The sequence below is a fragment of the Struthio camelus genome, chromosome 1 (genome assembly GCF_040807025.1).
Source record: "Struthio camelus isolate bStrCam1 chromosome 1, bStrCam1.hap1, whole genome shotgun sequence".
NCBI lineage: Eukaryota > Metazoa > Chordata > Aves > Struthioniformes > Struthionidae > Struthio > Struthio camelus.
The window spans coordinates 129,613,314-129,627,967 of NC_090942.1; the positions used below are offsets into that span (position 1 = coordinate 129,613,314).

Below are 14,654 nucleotides of genomic sequence, written 5' to 3' on the forward strand. Positions count from 1 at the left end.
ATTAAAAGAATTAACATGTCTGCAGTGTATTACTGATCAATAGTAAGATTATATCTGCAATCTTTTTATCGCTTTTGATAAATCCAGAAAATGCCATCTACAGAACAGGGGCTTCAGTCTAAGTGCTCTTTAAGCGTAAAACATAACTTAAAAACAAAGTGCTTGCACTCCAAATGATTGATTGTGTCGACATGATTGTGTATTGTGATAGTCCGATCTGCATGCTTTGGTCCTAACCTTTTGATCATCCATGCAGCTATGTTCCCAGGGAGACTCAGTCTCATACTTCCTACTGTGTCCTTATACTGTGCCTCCAGATGTATCAGCTGCACCCCTTTCAACCTCACTGTAACAAGCTTTGGCTGGCAAGCAGCCCTCTTGCCTACCACTGCTGCCTTCTGGCAGCATTGCAGGCACCCAGAATTGTTTCATCCATAACAAAGAGGAGACTGACCCTTTAGTCAGTGTGCCCACGGGCTCATCGTGTAGTGTCTGGGAAGATACCCCAGTATAAGGCTAGAGCCCTGACCAACTGTAGCCTTACTGGAACATAGTGCTGTTTTAGCTGAGAAGACTGACAGTGGCCCATGGCTGATGCAGGATGTCAGTAGTTGGCAAGACCTCTCTGTCCATTCGGAGCTCAATGACACGTTTGGTTAGATGACTATCTTTCAGTGGTACAGTGAGCATAGAACTGTCTGTGTTGGTTGCTTCCAGGAAGCAGAGAAGGACCCTAGGGAAGAGCGCTCCTCACAGGTGTATCCTGTGGCTCTGCCATGACCACAGTCTTCCTGAAGAGCTCAGGAAGGATGCTGTAGGCTATTCCAAAGCTCCAAGACCATTTTGGCTGTATTCGGTTTGCAACTGCAGCAAGTAAGACAGTCTAGCAGTTTTGCCAGCAAGATACCAAATATGAAAGCCTGGCTACCAGCCAATTTTAAAAAGTACCGTTGTCTTGTGAATTAGTGTTACATGATCCTTCAAAGGCATACACACTATCCTAGGCATCTGCAGTCAAGTCATACCTGTAATTCCTGCCCAACCAACTAGCTGAACAAGCCTTCTAGTAGGGAATGGGACATATAAGTTGCATATTACTGGAAGCAGGGATGGATGTTCAGTAACTGTGGTGTCTCAGTCATCTCTTCTGGGAAGAAGAGAAAGCTCCTGTTAGGACAACCTCTGAGAGTTTAAGGTCCTTTTATCCTAGTGGACAAGTTGGGTTTTTTTGTTTATTTGTTTCCTTTGCTCACGGTATGTCTTTGAGTTAATTTTGGAATGGAGCAAATTTTTTTGTCATACAGTTGATAAAGTTTTTCTTCCACATATACTGTAATAAATGTGCCTGGATTATTTTTTTGGTTGAGATACGCACTCTTCTATGCTTTTTCAAGCCCTTGGCACTTCAGTTGTTCCCTGTGGCCCACATCTATGTGTCCACATACTCCCTGTAGAAGAAGGACAACCAGGTGGAGAAAAGTGTGTTGCATGGCCTAGGAGTTTGGATATAAAACTTCCTATAAGTAATTTTCAAGCATGCAGGTTATTTGACTGATATCCATAAAACAGAAAGCATAGAATGACAGTAGAAGTTCAAGGTTACATTTACTAGCTTATTTTTCTTTTATAATTTCCCTTCCATAAAACGAGGAAGTGGTAACGATAAACTAACGATTCACTAGTAGTCCTATTCCAAGCCCATGTCTTAGCAGTGTAGTGCTTGCGTTATGGTGTGCTTAAGTCATTAGGATGGCTCGTGACTGTACGAGTTGACTTGGGAAAAGGCTATTAATGTGGTTAAATATTTTTACGTCAGGAAAAACTCATTCTGAAACAAAGAACGAAAAGGTAATTAATGAGCTTGAAGTCAAGCTTTGCAGAATATAGCTTTTTAATGCTAGTTTATTTAATTTTTACCAGGGATATGTCCAAGAATTCCACATATTTTATATTTCCTGAGTTTTGTTCTTTTACTTTGTGCTCTAGGTAGTTTCATGTGTCAAGGAAAGAGTTATGCTAAGCAGAATGCTTGTATTTACTTATCTCATAGAATAAACAGAAGTGAAGATCTAAAAGGCTGTGTTGTGTCCATATGTAATATAGATTGTGAAATACAGCATTGATAACTTTTTCTGCTGTCTTCAGCAAATATATTTTAGAAATATCCTGATAGGAGTCATCACAATTCCAATTAATATTTAATATATTAGAAGTTTATCTCTATTAATGTATGTCATAATACCTCTTTTGGGTAGCTTCTGTTTTACATTATATCCTAGTCTTTGTTCTGAGATCACAAACCATATCCTACAGAGTATGGAAACTGGCTAATACCTTGCATATGAGTTTTCTCTTCAAATGTTTCAGTATTTCTCAGTGCATTAGTAAACAGTTCCTTATATCCCTTATCTCTCTAATAAAGCATCTGATTTTGCCTGTCTTCCAGAGTTTATTGATGAAATAGCTACTAGTGGACGTAGATTTCCCTATGGTGCCTGACACTTTTTAGTTTTATGTTCACCTCAGTGATATATAGAATCTGGAACTGGAAGGGACTGAAGAAGATCATCTAGTAAATACTACTCCAAATACAGAAAACAAAGTAATTTTCCCAGTGCGAGAATATGTTGGAAAACATATTCTGAAAACAAAATTTTTGGCCTGTTTGGAGCCTAGACCAGAGTACCCTGGATGGGTGCACCACTGCACATACATGGCTGTGACTACATGATTAGATGATTTTACTTTTGATCTTGACTTGATTTGTTGTATGCCTGCTAACATGGCAAGCCAGTCACTTTATGGTACTATGTAGGAAGTAGTAACTAACAGCTCAGAGGTGAGGCTACTGAACTATTTCTCACCAATGCTCAAGTATAAAAGTAATTTGAAGAACGAGTCTGAATAAGTTAGACTAAACCACTGCTAAAATGACTTGAAAGTACTCGTACCTGCCATTTACTCTGTCCCAGCTGGGAGTTGGTACCCAGCAACTGAGAGGCATCCTCCTTAACCAGCCTTTGCCTGTAACTTTCTTTGACAGAAAGTTTCGTCTATTTAATGCACAATAAAACAATAGAATAAGTTAGTTTTAAAGTTAACCTTGCTGGAGAAGAGAGAAGTTGTGTTTGCAAAAAAATAAAAAAAAAAAAAAAGAATGAGAAGCAGTTTATGAAGTTGCTTGGTCACCACTCCCCCCATAGTGAGGTAGACCTCATCCATGGTGTGTTGAAAGGTGCTTAGTCTCCATTAGAGCATTGACCCTTTGCCATTGTGTCCACACAACACGTGAGTAAGCTTGACGCTGGAGCTCCTATTGGCTTCTTTACCAGTGATGCTTTCCATTCAGTAGACTTCAGTGTTAACATGGAGCAGAATGTTTGGTGTGTAAGGCCTGATAGGATGCTGCTTTGGGCTTAACACCATAGCAGATTATCTGCATAAACATGATTTATGGCAGCATTAAGCTGTTCTACCAGAGCAAACTAACCCATTTTTTTTATTTCTCTGTTTTTAAAGGGGATGTATTGAGCCAGTCTGAGGGCATAGCCATGCTTCTTGTCTCTCCTGTTCTTAATCATAGTGCTTCTGTTTTTATTATTGCGTAAGCTGCTATTCTTTTTGGTTTTAGAACAGCAGAGAGGCACAATGTACATATCTTCCACAACACTATTTTCTTGCTCTTTCTGTTCATTCATCTCTAGGTGCATTTTTCATTCAGGTGAGAGTAAACACACAGAGACAAACCTTCAATACCATATCAGTTCAGTGCAATGAGTTTCTCTATAATTTGTTTCTGAAAATAGGATTTAGTCAATCCACCCCAGTGAGGAAGTGTGTTGTACTCTGTATGGTCTCAATGTGTGATGTATTTCCTTGTAATATTAGGTTTCTTCCTACAGTATTTGAACAGTTAATTATATTTACAATGATTCTTCCGCTGTAGTCTCAATTTATGCAATCATGGGTGGGCATTCTGAATGAAAGATAAAGCATTGAAAGAGATGAATCATATGTAAAATTGATATTTTTATATTTTTATGTGAGATAAATACTTATTTGCAAGTATCGAGTAAATAGTATGTTATATTCACATACTTCAGAGATCATTTTCCTTTCTGAAAAATGGCCTTTAAGTATAGCTATTAAAATGAGTCTCCAGGGCAACATCTCATGAGAATTTTACAAGTCCATTTATTTTAGGCTGTGATTCTTTCTTAGCCCAGCAAGATTAGCAATTTATTTTAACAGAGACCCAATAGCTATCAAATGCAGTATGTAATCATTGTTTGCTATAAGTTGGTTCATCAAATTTTACGGCTCAGGGAGAATGACTTTTATGTGTGGGTGATATTAAACCTGAGTCTAGAGCTGAAAATCTACTTGTAGTAATTCTTTGAGATACATTACAATATAGTTTTGCAGCATCTACAAGCTCTTACCTGTGCTTACTGTAAATTAAACAGTACTGTCCTTCCTTAAATGTAGCTGCACTCTCTTAACTCCTGTTAGTAGTGGTAGAAATTATAAGTGAGCAAGAATAAAAAATATATTGAGTAATATCAAGGAAATAAGATGATGAAAAGCACAATTTGCTTTTGAGGGGATAGGAAAAACAAAGAATTTCTCAAAAGTTGTTTTTTCCAGTATATCTGTTCTTTTCAAATATACCTGAATATATTTCTATTGCTATATTTCCATGAAAAGAATAAGCTGTTTAGGTTAAGGTTTTTGCTCTTCACTCCTTTTTAAGACAAATCCTTGATTGTTTTAGGTTACCTGTGAATGATTAACTGCACTGTTAGTGGATATAGACCACTCCTATAGCCTTGATGTAAAAAAATACTTGGAGGGAAAAGCTTAGCCGCTTTCAGGCCTTCTCATTCCTTCTCTTCCGAGCTATGGCCTTATGGAAAGTAACCTTGCCTGTGAACTAAATTAAGTGAAATGTGAAGAGAATGATTGTTAGTAGAATTTGTCTGAAGGACTTCTAAAAGCTTTTGTGCTTAGAATCAGGATTATGTGGTACATAGTAATGTGGGGATTTTACACCCCCATGTGCTCATTGTATGGTATAAATTCCCCAATTCAGAGAGCCAAGAGGAAAAGTAACCTTTGTACAGAAACTCATGCAAAATTTATGTCCCAGTTTGTACCTATTCTCTGAACAGAAAATGTAAACCATATGTGCATAACTAAATTTCAGTAATTTCTTGTATAATAATTTTTGTGAAGTAAACAATACATCTAAACAATGTTAGAAAAAATCTATTTTAGGCAATTAACTTCCACTTCAATACAAATAAATGGCAGATTTGGGATGCTAAACCCAATTTGTTTGGAAATCAGCACTGTTAGTAAAAGAAATATGTTCTATCATGTAGAGACAGTGGCAGCATCAACTCTGTATTTTTTGCCATGAGGTAATTTTACTTTGCATATTTCTTAGGCTATTGATATGATAAAGAGAAGAATTTGAATTAAGTTCACTGGAAGAGTTCCTATTGGGCAGCAATTGAGTTAAAACTGACTTTCCACTCGATATCCTAGAAAGTTTTTAAAACTGGAGTATTTTTTAATGTGAAATTTTGTTTATATGGGTATTGCAGAGATAGTGCACAGATTAATTGAAGGTAGGATGTGATGGCTGTGCTATAAATATGATTAACTTAAGTGGAGAAGGCTTTTAACATCCCTGATGGGTAGATTGTTCCAACATTTTTTTTTCCTGAAAACATTTGCTTTTCCAGTATTTTATTCATAAAAAAGAAAAAGAAGCCATTTATTAATAATAGAAATGTCCAACTTTATAGAGTATGTCTTTCATTTCTGTTTTTTCCTTTTAGTTCTGAAAATAACATATTAAACTATAAAAATAGTGCAGTACCTGAAGATCCAAATGAGGAGAAGAACATTAATGGCTGTAAGTACCTCTGTAAAATCTCTCTCCTGTCTCTACAGTACCAGCTAAAGCATGTGCATAAGCAAGATTTTGGCAGTTGAAATATGCTCAGTAGTTATTATTTATAGGAGCGTTTATCATGTAATATTTTATATTTAATTTAAGGTAGTGATTTCTTAAACTGTGCTACAGTCCTAACGACTTTACTGCAGTGAACAGCCTTAATAAAAAGGAGATAACTGTCAAAACATCTAAATTATTTAATGAATGATACTTCTTGTAGGGTGCTTTTAATTTCCCAGTATTCAGAGAGTAAGTGGGGCAGGAGGACTCTCACAAGACTGATTCCGTCTGCTCCACAGTCTGACATACTTTGGATGAGGAACACTTTAACAGGAGATAAGCTTTGAGTTATGCCTTATTTTATTCAGAAATTACTTGCTGCTAGGGCTGCCTTAGCCTATTCAATGGGAGGGTAAAAATGGGGCTTGGGTCCTATTGGAAGGATGTTTTTGTCATTGTTTATGTACATTTTGTAAGCATCAAATTCACATAAAACTTAAGTGTTGGTTGAAGTGGTAATACTGGGAAATTCCTGTTTTCATTGTTAGGAAAACAATTTCTGACTATGAAAAGGAAACGTAGTGTGTGTGGGGTAACAACTTTCTTCAGTTTGGTTCTTGGGTGTTTTTTGGGGGTGAATTAGTTCTATTTAATTGTCCTGAGTTTGGCATAAGGTTTCTCTTGTGATCTTTGCTCATTTCTATTGCCTGTATTTTCACTTCTGCTCTTCAGTCAGTTGATCCTTCTGGAAGGTTGGCTGGCCATGGTTGAATGAAAGTCAGGTTATAAAGCATTCTTTATTTTCAGAATATGCTCAGCAGATGAAAAACATTCATTGAGAAAGTAGTCAGGTTGCCTGACTCACCCATAACATTCTTGGTCTCTCATAGCGTTCAGCACTTTGTCATCTCAGCACTTATCATCTTAATGTTTTTGGGAAGGATGCATAGAAAGTAAGCTTACCAAAATTTAATTTTTGTCCATTCTGGAGGATTTTATCCTCTAACATAACATATAATTACTGCCACTGAGAGCAAGATTATTTGTTTAAATGATATTAAACTGTACTGTTATTTCTAGCAGGTGGAGTTATTTGCTTATAGACTGTACATCCTTAAAGAGGTTTGTTTTTTTTTTCTCCCGATAGTGAGAGGCACTCTATTTTCCATTGTTTTGTTTCCATGCACAGAATAAGAATGCAATTAATTAGCAAAATGTGTCTATGTAATACTTAAAGCATGCAGCATTACAGCATGTTCACACATGTGTCATTTGGGAGTGCCTTAAATGCTGATTACTACAGCACAGTGTTAACAGTATCTTTCTTTTTAAACTCAGGCAGCTACATTATTTTACAATCTATGCTATTGTATATAAAGAATGATTAAAACTTATTTTAACAGCTGACCAATCCAGTCTCCTGCATGAGTTCTTCAGTCCGGTGCAAATACTATTCTTGGAAGAGAGAAGTTCTGCAGGCTTAGAGATTGACTTTCTTCCCTTTAATCTGGAAAAGCGTTATTGCACTGTCATTCTGATTAATGAACTGGTAAGAATAGAAAATATATTCTGTAGGTAGTTTTTATGTGATAACCTTGTCACTCAAGAATTGAGAGAATTTTTGTAAAATTTTATACTTTCAGGTATGTTTGCCAATTCTGTGTAAACAGGGTAAATGAATATTCAAATTAGTTATGTACGAATTTTAGGGTAATTATGTGTATACAATTACAAAGATATGATGTACATGCTAACTTTTGGAAGTGGAAATCTTTTATTTCATTTCTTGGTAAAAGTATGATATTCCTATAATTGTGAGGGGAAAATGATACTTAAGAAATGGGTCAGAGAATAGGCAACATTTTTATATAAGGTTACAGGTTGCAGCTAACAAATGTAAACCGAAGTTCCCTGCCCTGTAATCTCCGTATGGTTAGAGTTGTATGGAATGCTATACATTACCTTTTACTGTAAAATTGTTACTACTAATAATACTGTAAAGAATATTACTTTGGCCTTCCTAGACAGCACAACTACAAAACAAATATGGAATTAAAGCATTTGTCTTAAGTGGGAGCAAGAATGAAGCTTTTGGCTTAGGTTAATGAAATATAGGTAGGGAAGGGATATAGTGTTTACTGTACGGTACTTTTCCCTGTTTTTTCTACTGCATCAAGGATATGCTGTCATTTAAAGTAGAATAATAATTTTTTTCCTCTCTCTCTCTCTTTTTAAACTACCTGCTTTTCTGATTTCCATTCCGTCCTTGTCTCTAATGTGCTAAAACTTTTAAACAGGTTGTGCATGAATAGTGACTTTCAGTTTCTCTTGATACACTTTTCGGTTTTTCTTAGTTAATGTAGTCTGGGATTTGCCATGTATACTTAACTGAAATTCCTTTAATCAAATTGCCAAGACCTGTTGTCGACCAACTTTCACAACTTAAAGTTTGCATGCCAGCTTCTTTGATGTCCATGTAGTTCTGTATCTCAGTAGGCTCAATCTTATTATTTCTATGTCTTTGTAAACCCATCTTTTCACCTCTTTAACTTCCCTGCTGTGTTTTGTCCCTAGCTGTCAATGTTTATCAACGCCCTGTTTTTTCTCAGATCCTCTTTTATGTGCGGTTAGTTTCAAGACTTGCATTCTGCTGCTGACTTTTATAATACTACCTCCATATGTCAACTTTCCCTCTGTGCAATTACCTATAGCTGCCATTCTCTCTGACTCATTTTCATGGTCTCTAACAATATCCCCAAAACTAAATGAAGTATTCTTTTTCTCCTGTACATTCTTAGCTTCTGTGTTTTTTCTTAATATAACACAGGAGACCATTATTACTCTCTATTATTGTTCTCATTCAGGCTATATTCAGTGTTTGTTTTTACCGGGCCTATTAATTTTTTCCTGTTTTTTAAAGGAAAATAAAACTCATGCAATGATATCCAAGTTTGTTTGTCTGTCCCTTTGGATATTTGGAACCACTGGCCATTTTTAAGAAAGAAGGCCACATGGCTGGAAGGCTTATAAAGCATACCTTTCACCTGACATTCTTGAAAATTAGTGAGAGGTACAAGAGGGACGTTCTGTTAATGCCTACAGTGAGAAATGAGCTAATGCCATAGCCTTATCTTACTGACACCAGGGAATCACTCACAAAGAAGTTATATAAATGTTCTCCTGTTAGAGGATAAATGTAGTTGTGGCTAGTTCAATGAAAAATCAAACCAATGGTCATGATCATTAAAAAAAATTATCAGGAAAGACATAGACATTAAAAAGTGAAAACTCACTATGCCCCTGTAAAGATCTATGGTGGACACATCTAGAATATTGTGTATAGGTCTAGTCACTCCAGCAGACAATATAATAGAAGCAGAAAAAAAACCCCAGCAATTATGATCAAATGTATGTAATTCCCTCTTCATGAAGACAGCTACTAAAAAGATAATGTTCTTTAGCTTAAAAAGAGATGATTAATGGACATGAGATGTACATAAAATTATGACTAGTTTGCAGAAAGTTAATAGAGAATGATTATGGCAGGAAATACAAACTGAACCAAAGTAGTTTTTCATACACAGCATACTTGACTTTTGGAATTCCACTGTTACAGGACACTTCAGATGCTGAAACTGTAAATTAATTCAAATAGAAATTATACTCATGAAGGTTAAGTTCATCAATTTTTATTCAAAGTAATGATTTACATACAGTCTGTAGTTAAGGAAATTCCTAACCTACTGGTTTCTGGGAGTAGATCTGAGAAGGATCTTCTTTTACTTGCTGTACTTTTATACTCTTTCTTTAAATCTCTGCTCTTTGTTTCTCTTTTAGAAGCAGTAGTGTGTGCCATAACTGAAAATAAGACTCTCATGCCACATTAGGCAAAGCGTAGAGCCTGAAAACCAGTTATTTAGTGAAAAGAAGGGAAATGGAGATTGATTTATGGGAAGAAAGCAAATCAAGAAAGAGTTGCAGTCAGAGCCATGGAACAATCATTCCTCAGGTGAAGAGGGAAAAGAACATTTCTGATAGCCCCTGAAAACCATAAGGTGTTGCCCACAGAGGTGACAGAGAAACAGCTGAAATTAGACATAACAAAGAACTAGTTTATCTTGTCATAGCAGGAAGCATTAACATTTCTGAGAAGCCACTGTTACGTTTTATATATTAACTATATCTGAAACTCCTACTTCTTTCAGCTCAGCTAAGTAGGTGTAATGCATTTAAAGGCTGCTGAACATGCAAAGTTTTTGATAAATAGCCCTTCAGGTTAGAAAAATTAAGTCCCATCTACATAATTGTATTATATGTAAGACAATGTGATAAATCTGCTAGGGGAGGAGGAAACTGCAAAATAGCTAGCGTGTTTTTAGAGCTATTCCGTAATGGCACAGGAAGAAATTGACTTTCTTAGGTATTGTGTATATGGCTGCAATATTCCAATCACACCGTTTTCTCATTGCCAAACCAACAGCTGCAGCTACCTAGCTGTATGAAGATCAAGTGGCTTCATATAGTTATGAGGGTTCATATCATTCAGTTATGGACTTTTGCTGCATGTAATCTGACAAATCACTTAATTCATTATTTCTGTAATTTTTTTCCTGCCAACCTTTCCTACCCATTGTGACAAATGAGCTAAAGCAGTAGTCAGAGTAAGAATGTTGCTGTATTGCAATCAGTGAAAAAGGTGTTGAGATCCAAATGACCAGTAAATACTTGAATATGAGTAGGAATACTGTCTGTCATCACATCAACTACATTTATGCGATAAAAGCAAGAAGCTAAACTGGTTCCATTTTGTTGGCTTACTTAAGTATGTTCCTTAAATTTTTTTCTGAAAGAATGTGGATGTTAGCTTTTCTAATGTTTGGAATGGCAGCACAAGTTGTTTATATGATTCTCAAGGATTTGTTTTAATATTTCTTTGAGTTTAAGAAAAAATGACACTGACATTCTTGAAATTATTAGCGTAGATCTTTTCAGAGGAGAAATTGTATGTTGGCTAAAGGATAATCAGGTTGCTTTTGTCTCTAGACCTTTGTTTCTGTGAGCTAATTTACATGTCAGCCACTCTTACTTTCCATGATAATCGTTTATGAAATCATAATTTAAAAGTGGCAGTCCAGACTTTCACACCTGAATGTCTAATATAAGATTAAATAGTTTATTAATAGAATGCTTAACTATGTGCTGTTCTTAATTTGAAGCTGACTGTTATGGATAACTGCAAATGCCTAGTAGTTGTGCATTTTTTTAAAATATCAGTTAGAAATGAGATTACAATAAATAGTCGACAATAGTTAAACAGCTATTTTATTAACTATTTTTTAAACAATAAACTCTACAAAATTGTTGTGCTATCCTATTTGCAGCTGATCAAAACTAGAAATATAAAGCGTTAAAACCATGGATACTACCTAAACTCTCAAAATACAGTCAGATACCCATTCTGTTAGAAAGCATCAAGAAAAATCTCAGCAAAAAGAAAGCAAGATTTGCACTCTGTGGAGATCAAAAAGCCAAACTTTTTCAAAGCAAGGAGGGAAATAGGGGAGTTTCTCTTCACACATAGGCATGTTAATGTCAGTGATGATAAGGAAAGTAAATGATAGTAGAAGGGCATCCTAGCAACTAATACCTTCATGAAATTAGTTGTATACTGAGAGCTTGTTAATGGTCCTTATGGAGGCAAAACACTGTGTCAAACAGGAATAATTCCTGTTTAAATTGGTTCCCAGGAGTGGCTATTAGTTTGTGTGTGGGAAACCAATTTTGCTGTAGGTTTGTTTAATCTTTCTCAAAAAAAGATTTGTCTGAACTCTTGAACCAAGGAAAGGGAGAAAATGCCATCAAAGTTGAATAGCTCTCCTTCTGCTCTGTCAGAAACATACGTGCAATATTTTGAGCCTTAACATAAAAGGCTCACAAAGCTATGAATAAAGCTAAAATAAGAAGCAGGCTTATGTTATGTTATTGACCCATAGTAGATGGAAAAAATTGCATTAGTGAGTAGGTGGACTAAGTGATAGAAATAATTTCCCTCCTATTTTGAATGAAGAGTAAATGACAGGATATGCAGTTCTAGGGCAGGATTTCACAGGATGTAGCTTACAGAAATCTGAGAAATGACCTTGCATGGCAAATTATGTCTTGTTGTAGCAGTATTTAATCCTTTACCTTGTGAGCAGCAGAAGCTAATGTAGTGCAAGCAGGTTTACAGTAAACAATGAGAAGTCATCAAAGCAATAATAGCAGTATAACTATTCACAATCTCCTACCTAGTTTAGATAGATAAACTAATCCTAATACTTCACATACCTACTTTAAATATGTTTTAGTTTTGAATGTTCTGACTGAAATCTTCACAGTGTGGAATATTTTTAGTGAATTTTCCTTTTGTAATACTTTTCTGTCTTGCACTTATACCTTTTTTTTTTTTCATTTCTTCTATAATTCAGAATGCTTTTTCTCTGTTAACTAATTTATCCTTTCCTCTGTGGTAAATTACTGTCTTCCTTTGTTCTAGGTCTCTGTGGTGTTTACTCAGATGCTTCTGTAGGCTATTTTCATTAATTTTGATGAAATAAATAAAGTTTATTAACTCTTTCTTTTCAATGGAAAATTTGTACATGGTGCTAGCCTGCTTTCACTTATACTCTTTCTTCATCTCTAGAGATCAAAAATGTGACTGGCTCAAAATTACCATAAATTTTTTTTTGCAAAATTTCTTAACAGTGAAGAGCAATACAGTCATCTGGTGTATATATCTAAAATATATGTGGCTAATTGCACGTGATAAAATACCATTTTATCCTCATATGTATGGTTCGGGGTTTCCTCATTCAGTTAAATACATGATGAGTTAGAAAGGGGTCATCTTGCAGTTGAAGTTTCTTGACTTTTCACATTTAATATGCTTAATTAAAGGTACTTTGTTATCATAGCAGGGTTTGAAATGATCATTTTGTTTAAATGCAGTGTTAAAAAAATGGATCTCCTGAATACATAAATCATTTTGTAAGCTAGATCTTCAATACTGCTAGAATATCTTTGGTTTTAATGTTTTGCCATTTGTTATGCATGAGTTACTTTCTGAATTAGAATGCATATGTTCCTGTGTTTCAGATTGGAGAATTTGTATACCTGGTAGAGGGAACGGGAGATATACCTTTGCCTTCACAACTGCTTCCAATGGATAGTCCAAATGTCCTGCATGTGAGCAGTACATTAGAAGGTAAATTAAATGAAAGGAGAAAAACAGCGAAAATCATTCCTCTTTACAAATATCTTTTAGTTCTCATGCATTTTTGTTACAATTCATTAAATAGATCTGGTAAGAGTAGTTGCTTGTAAGGAACTCTGCTCCCTCTGCTGAGGGAGCTGGCGGATGTTATCGCTAGGCCACTCTGCATCGTCTTGGAAAGGTCCTGGAGATCAGGAGAGGTGCCTGAGGACTGGAAGAAAGCCAGTGTCACGCCAGTCTTCCAAAAGGGCAAGAAGGAGGAGCCAGGAAACTCCAGGCCTGTCAGCCTCACCTCCCTCCCTGGAAAGGTGATGGAGCAGCTCCTCCTGGAGGTCATCTCCAAGCATGTGGAGGACAAGAAGGTGATCCGGAGTAGTCAGCATGGATTCACCAAAGGGAAATCGTGCTTGACCAACCGGATAGCCTTCTCTGATGGAATGACTGGCTGGGTAGAGGAGGGGAGAGCAGTGGCTGTTGTCTGCCTGGACTTCAGCAAGGCTTTTGACACTCCCTCCCATCACATCCTCCTAGGTAAACTCAGGAAGTGTGGGCTAGATGAGTGGACGGTGAGGTGGCTTGAGAACTGGCTGGATGGCCGAGCTCAGAGGGTTGTGGTGAATGGCACAGAGTCTAGTTGGAGGCCTGTAGCTATTGGTGTCCCCCAGGGGTCAGTCCTGGGTCCAGTCTTCTTCAACGTATTCATCAATGACCTGGAGGAAGGGACAGAGTGCACCCTCAGCAAGTTTGCTGCTGATACGAAACTGGGGGGAGTGGCTGACACACCAGAGGGCTGTGCTGCCATTCAGAGGGACCTGGACAGGTTGGAGAGCTGGGCGGAGAGGAACCTCCTGACGTTCAACAAAGGCAAGTGAAGGGTCGTGCACCTGGGGAGGAATAATCCCGTGCACCAGGACAGGCTGGGGGCTGACCTGCTGGAAAGCAGCTCTGCCGAGAAGGACCTGGGAGTGCTGGTGGACAACAAGTGAAGCATGAGGCAGCAGTGTGCCCTTGTGGCCAAGAAGGCCAATGGGATCCTGGGGTGCGTGAGGCAGAGTGTTGCCAGCAGGTGGAGGGAGGTGATCCTGCCCCTCTACTCAGCCCTGGGGAGGCCTCACCTGGAGTACTGTGTCCAGTTCTGGGCTCCCCAGGACAAGAGAGACACGGCACTCCTGGAGAGAGTCCAGCGGAGGGCTACCAAGATGATGAGGGGACTGGATGGAGCCTCTCTCCTCTGAAGAAAGGCTGCGAGAGCTGGGCCTGTTCAGCCTGGAGAAGAGAAGACTGAGAGGCGATCTCATCAACGTGTACAAGTATCTGAAGGGGGAGTGTCAAGAGGATGAGGCCAGCCTCTTCTCCGTGGGGCCCAGCAACAGGACAAGAGGCAACGGGCAGAAACTGAACCACAGGCAGTTCCATCTGAACCTGAGAAAAAACTTC

At 37.4% G+C, this 14,654-nt stretch overlaps 1 protein-coding gene across 4 annotated transcripts in view; it reads left to right on the forward strand.

Moving 5' to 3' along the window:
* CFAP47 (cilia and flagella associated protein 47) overlaps nt 1–14,654 on the forward strand; it is a 360,791-nt gene that overhangs the window by 135,954 nt on the left and 210,183 nt on the right. For all 4 annotated transcript variants that reach the window (XM_068916942.1, XM_068916957.1, XM_068916948.1 and 1 more), the window contains 3 exons: nt 5,847–5,923; nt 7,369–7,514; nt 13,100–13,208. In XM_068916942.1, coding sequence (XP_068773043.1) covers nt 5,847–5,923; nt 7,369–7,514; nt 13,100–13,208 — 332 coding nt within the window. The remainder of the gene's footprint in view (nt 1–5,846; nt 5,924–7,368; nt 7,515–13,099; nt 13,209–14,654) is intronic.